This window comes from Pundamilia nyererei, unplaced genomic scaffold, assembly GCF_000239375.1.
Source record: "Pundamilia nyererei isolate P.nyererei 1_Seehausen unplaced genomic scaffold, PunNye1.0 scaffold00029, whole genome shotgun sequence".
Taxonomy (NCBI): Eukaryota; Metazoa; Chordata; class Actinopteri; order Cichliformes; family Cichlidae; genus Pundamilia; species Pundamilia nyererei.
Genome location: NW_005187430.1, coordinates 3,023,152 through 3,029,396, shown reverse-complemented (window position 1 = coordinate 3,029,396; position 6,245 = coordinate 3,023,152). Strand labels below are relative to the sequence as shown.

The 6,245-nt window shown below is 41.0% G+C and overlaps 1 protein-coding gene across 17 annotated transcripts in view; it reads left to right on the top strand.

Annotated features, from left to right (window-relative positions):
* Nucleotides 1-6,245, top strand: part of mark3a (MAP/microtubule affinity-regulating kinase 3a) — a 47,565-nt gene that overhangs the window by 18,188 nt on the left and 23,132 nt on the right. For all 17 annotated transcript variants that reach the window (XM_005728607.1, XM_013909693.1, XM_013909691.1 and 14 more), the window contains exons 6-8: nucleotides 3,207-3,277; nucleotides 4,279-4,335; nucleotides 5,807-6,043. In XM_005728607.1, coding sequence (XP_005728664.1) covers nucleotides 3,207-3,277; nucleotides 4,279-4,335; nucleotides 5,807-6,043 — 365 coding nt within the window. The remainder of the gene's footprint in view (nucleotides 1-3,206; nucleotides 3,278-4,278; nucleotides 4,336-5,806; nucleotides 6,044-6,245) is intronic.

Sequence of the window (6,245 nt, the reverse complement as noted above, 5' to 3'; positions counted from 1 at the left end):
ATGCAGCCCATGAATTTGGACATGTCCAGAGTATAATCGCAGCCTTTGCGGTTAGAAAATTGCACTTGATCATGTCGCGATATTATCGCAAATGCGATATATCGTTCAGCCCTAGAAATGTATATAAAACACGGCGGAGGCTGTGTCATGGTTTGGGGCTGCATTTCAGCCAGTGGTGTTAAGGATCTTGTAAAATTGATGTAATTATGAATTCAAAAAAATACTGTCAGATTTTAATCCACCACATAGTGCCATCTGGAAAGCATCTGATTGGCAATGGCTTCATTTTTTAGGATGACAGTGATCATAAGAACTGTGCCAGTGCAGTAAAAGCACATCTGGATAGAGAAACCCACAGTGGGACACGATCAGTCATGGATTGGCCTCCCCAGAGCCAGAAAAGCAACATTTTTGAAGAATTGTGGCACAACAAAAAGGCAGCCAACATCTAAAGTAGAGCTTTGAATGTCCTTCAAGAAGCCTGAACACTACTTGATAAGAAAGCTGCCTTAGAGAGTTCAAGCTGTACTGAAGATTAAAGGTGTTCACACCAAATATTCGCTTTCGAGCACATTGGAATTGTACAAACTCTGTTTTATATGTTTGCATGTTTTATTAACGCAATGAACCTATTTTCCTACCGCAATGTATAGAAATGAGCGGACTTTTGTGCAGTGCTGTATGATAGGCATTGACATATTTTTATTCTCAGAAAATTTACTATAATTTATAAACTACCAAATTTAACTTAAACATAAGTTAATTAGACGTAGAGTTCAAACACATTCTTTTATACTTATTACCAAAATTACAAAATGCTTGTATGAAAGCTCTCGTGAAACTATCGCCACATTCTGAGACATTTGTATCCCACATGCAGTATATATGAAAAGGAATGTAAAGTTTAAAGCTACTCCCCAAAAGTTGAAACATAGTGACATAAGTATTAATCCATGCGGAAAATGAACAAATCCACTCAACACACAGGAGACGAGTCAGAGCAGGAAAAAGATGTTGGTCAGCTACCATCAGCTCTGTGGGGCACTGCATGTCTGAAAGTTCCTACAGTGTTGCATGTTTGCGATTTGAACATTTTGTCTTCCACTAAAGTAAACATTAGTTTCAGTTGTTCACTGGATAAATGACTTTGTTGGAAAAGCATCCTTTAAAAGCTAAGACTAACTTGCTCTTAGATTAGCTTCAGCTAAGACAAGAGAAAAAACCTTAGTGAACAAGATTTATCAAGAATGAAGGAGATTAAAATGTTTCTGTAGGTGAATTTGGGATTATGGTCTTGTTCACACGGTCAGCTGCTACAGTTCCTCATGCCTTACTTTATCAAAGTCTCAGTCATACTACCTTTTAGGGCGTGCAAACTGTCACTCAGAGCCTTGAAACAATCCTTCAATACATACTTTTGCGAACACTGATGACATCCAAATACATTTGCCTGTGGGTGCCGTGGTCACAGGATAGCTGAGGGTTTCTCTCACAGTCTGCTTGAGGCAGCTTGTGAAAGAGGTGTCAGTTGGTTGTCGGGTTTTGTGCTGCAGTGAATGAAGAGGAGTGAAGGGGAGCACGCAACAGCTACAATAAACTATGCCTACTCTCCAACTTGAGATATATGTAGCTTTAAGACCCCCAAAGAGTTTTCTCTTGGAAGTCTTCAGCTGGGGGAAATTTTCTTTTTCTGAATTCTCATTTCATGTCATGTCATGCCACATCTTTCCATCGATTGCTTGAGCTGTTCATTATTGGACTGCTGAGCTGAGCAGAGACGACAAATTGTGAAGACATGCTTGTTGGGTACCAAATCACATTATCACTGAGATGGGAACTCTGATCACTGGCCAATTGCATTAGCTTTTAGTGACGTAAATCTAATACTTGTTTCAGTTCGTCATTGATTTTTCTCAGAAGTCATGCAGGATCTTAAGGTGACCCTGTCAGGTTGCTTGAAAAAAAGTGCAGCTTAACTAATGTTATCATGATAGAATACCTGCTTAGTGTCAGAATATTAGTGTTACCATTGGCAGTAAGTTGCTGTGTGATGTTTAAGAGCAGAAAACTCGGTGCAAAGAGGTGGCGTGTAATAACTAACCAAACTGCCCACCCCAGTATATATGCACATGAGACTGTGTATTTAGGGCAGTGCAATTTCATACCTGGAATGCTGTTATTGCTGTGCAATATCATTATGTCCTGATATTTTGTATATTTTTTCCATAATGTATACAGCTCATTTCTCTTAGATTCTTACATGTATATATCCTAGATCCTTTTTTTAGATTTATTAGTAAATTTGTAAAACTGTATGTGCTGAATGACAAAGTGACAAGTTGATTCTATTCGTCTTTTCTAACTGTGGCTGAGTCCGACTTGATAAGTTGCCCCAGGATTATTTGATAGTGCAGAAAAGTGATGGCAGAATTTAAGAAGCCTTACAGTCTTGTGCCTCAAATTCATTTAAGACAACAAAATTATAGTTTTGTTCTCCATGCAGTTTTTATTAATGCGAACATTGATGTATTTTGTGAGTTTTCTTGGTACTTTCCAATTTTGTTTCTGGAGCTCATCTTTATGTACAACATACGACATGCTATTTACCTCTGACATGCAGAGTTTCAGCACGCTCATTCTGTCTTTAGCGGTTGAGTCAGAGACCGCTGATGAATTGATGCTTATAAGTACAGAATCGCACACTCTGGCCGCCTCTGCAGGTCAGCGCCGAGAGCGCGGAAGGGTTTTGAGGATTCAAGAGAAGTGGGGGAGGTTTTTTCTGTTTTTTTTTTTTTTTTTTTTTTTTTTTTTTCCTATCACCCGAGTATGGGCGTGCACATGCACGCACCAGCAACTCGAGTTCAATTAACACACGAGGGAGTGTAGTCACGTTTTGGTTGTGCGTGTGGGCTGAGGGAAGGGTCTGCTGCTGTGGAGCTCAGCTCGGCGGCAGCTTTGTGCCTCCAGGAGAGGCTCAGTGTGGAGGAAGCGTTGCCGAGCTCAACTCAATATGGTCAAGAAACGCCCTCGAACCATGCACATGGGCGATGGTGCAGGCCAGCTGCGTATAAGTTATTTTTATCTGCAGATTTTTAGAAGCTGCGATTCACTTTGTGTTTGTCTACTTTCTTCGTATCCGTTTTCCTCACTGCTTATTCTCTACTTTTAGTGTTTTCCTCAATTTCTCTCTTTCTGCTCTTTTGCAGGAGAGGTGTTTGACTACCTGGTTGCACACGGAAGAATGAAGGAAAAAGAGGCCAGAGCTAAATTTAGACAGGTACCCAGCTTTCTCCCCCTGCAGTGTTCTGGTTTCACACCTCTGCTCCTGGCTGTGCTTCAGACAGGACGCTGTCCTCTGTGTGTCCTCGGAGGACAGAAGCGTCTCTGTTGTGTTGAGACTGATGAGATGTCTAAACCGACTTGCTTCCCCATCACTTACCTCTTCATGACTGTCACAAACAAGCCATCGACTGTTGTGTGAAGTGCTAAGAAGCTGGTCCAAAACACCTGGCTGTTATGTATTCATGTTCAACACTCAGACTCTCTGTATCTTTTTGCCCGTGTTGGTATTGGTTTAATTAGTAGTGAACGACAGTGATCTGGCATCATAAATGAAACAGCCTCTGGTGTGATCAGATTTTAGATTAAAACTATCTTAAATTGTGTAATGAGAAACAATCCCTTGATAATCAGATCTAGCTGCAATTTCAGTTGAAGAAGTTTATGTAACCCCCCACCCTGTTACCATTCTACTTTATGAACTGTTTTGATAATGCTCATTGCACTACACACATAATGCACTGTGACACAACCTTGATGCAGTTTGAAAACATGCAAAAAACTCGGTTTGGTGTTTTTTGCCAGTGTTTAAGTTATAAACTCTGTGCATCTGAGTTGGTGGATATACTAACATTTTGTGTTTTGTAGTGTTGGTTTCTCAAGACAACACAAATAAAATTCTGTGCAAATCTTGAAGCCTTAAAAATGAAGGGAACTAAAGACTCAAAAATGATCATTTTAAAAGCTGTAAAATGTGTCACTCAAAGGAACTCCTTGTGCTCTGATACTAGCAATACTCGTACGTGCCTCACGAGTCAGACGAATGTACGACAGAGCTACTGCACAAACCTGTTTTCTCACCGCTCTGGTGTCGTCAGCCCCACCTTAGCTGAGTTGTATCTTTCCTGTTAGTTTCAACCACATCTCCTCCTACACCACATCCTTTATCACAGTCTGAGAACGTTTAACTAAGCTGTACTTGTGTTTCGTTCGGCACAGATTGTATCGGCGGTGCAGTACTGCCACCAGAAGCACATTGTTCACAGAGACCTCAAGGTGAGTGGTTAAAAATGCAAACACAGCAAAAAAAAAAAGATCGAACTTGAATTTTCAGTATTTATCCAAAAGCCTTTAAAGGTCACACTGTGGTGTGCATCATGCATCATTCAGTTGAAAGTCATTAATTCAGATTAAAAGGGATCACTGTTATTTTTGTATCCAGCTGGTATTTGTATTGTATGTATTTCTACTTCAACTTGAAGTATTTGAGGAACTTGATCCCCATCTGAACTCCTCTTTCTGTCCTCAGAATCTTCACATTTAAGAAGCTGATATACTGTACATATTATATTAGGGTCAGTAGATTTTAAAGAGTTTGCTGTCCATCATGAATTAAAGGTCACATCAGTCCCTGTTTTATGATTCCCGTCTTAACTCCCATGTTCCCACAGATGAATCCAACACACACACAGCTAGTGAGGCTCATCTTTTCCCTTTTCCGACAGTGTCCTTGGCCACTATGGCCACCATGAAACAAATCTTTGCACCATAGAGGTGGGAGGAGTGTTAAAAAAAAAGAAAAAGTAGGTGGCCCTATAAATTGTCTACATGTTCTCCCGCCTCTTCTGTTTCACAGCCGTGATGCTCTCCATTTTAGTTCTCCAACTATAAATATTGATGCCTCTGTATTTTTATCTCGGCATCAGTGGGAGTAGCTAAGAGAAGAGAGGCCCGTGTATCTGCTCTGCCAGCAGCTGCACATCCAAAGTGTTTCCTCTGCGAAGCTTCATCAATGATCAATGAGTAGGGAGATGACAGAGCAGCACGGAGCTGCTCAGCGCGCGTCCAAATGTCACACTCGATGTAGAAGAGGTATACAAGCCACATTTTAACCAAACACTGTCCCTCGGGCTTGTAGGCCATTTTGTGCCTCTGAGGAATTCTGGGCTTTTTGTGGCTTCAGCAGCAACACCTGCTGAGATTTTGACGGTCAGACATGTTGTGATGAGTGCTGTTTGCATGCAGCTGCAAGCCTCTCAGGATGTCAGTTCAGTGTTTCAGCTGGAAGGATGAGTCCTCTGTGTACTCATCTCAGCTTTCTAATTAGTCTTTCGCCTACAGCTACATGTCAGCAAAGAGCAGATGGCTGGGTTGAAATCTTCATTCATTCACAAAGGAGAAATTATGTGTTTTTTAAAGCCTTATAATCCTGGATTTTTGGACTCGTAGATAAATAAATAAAACAGGTTTTTGATTTTTGGCACTTTTCTTGACACTTTATGGACAAAATGATTAATCAAGCGACGGCAGAAAAAGTGCTTATCGTGTTTGGCTTTGTCTAAAAAATAATCACTAATAAAGTCTATCAATAATATCATCAAAAACAAACTTCATGCTGCTGAATGACAGCAATACAGAAGAAATAATTATTTAAACATTTTGGCCTTCATGTGGCTGCCTCTCCAACACTGACCAGTGTTCAGTGCTCAGCAGATTGCCTAAAAGTTACTGGTTTGTCTGTTCAAAGGCTGAGAACCTGCTCCTCGACGCAGACATGAATATCAAGATCGCAGATTTCGGCTTCAGCAACGAGTTCACTCTGGGCAACAAGCTGGATACGTTTTGCGGCTCTCCGCCGTACGCAGCACCGGAGCTTTTCCAGGGAAAGAAGTACGACGGGCCAGAGGTGGACGTTTGGAGTCTGGGGGTGATACTGTACACGCTGGTCAGCGGCTCGCTGCCCTTTGACGGACAGAATCTTAAGGTAGCGTGTGGATGACATGATGCTGCAGCTTCTTTCTCATAGCAGAAGGAGAGAGATGATGCTCTTTCTCCATATTTTCTATAAATAAAAGTGACTACCTTATTATATTGGATCCTAGGTTACACAAGAGGTCCTAGGTTACAAGATGTTTTTACATTTAGCAGTCCAATTAGAGCAACTGAGAAAGCGATAATAAAAACAA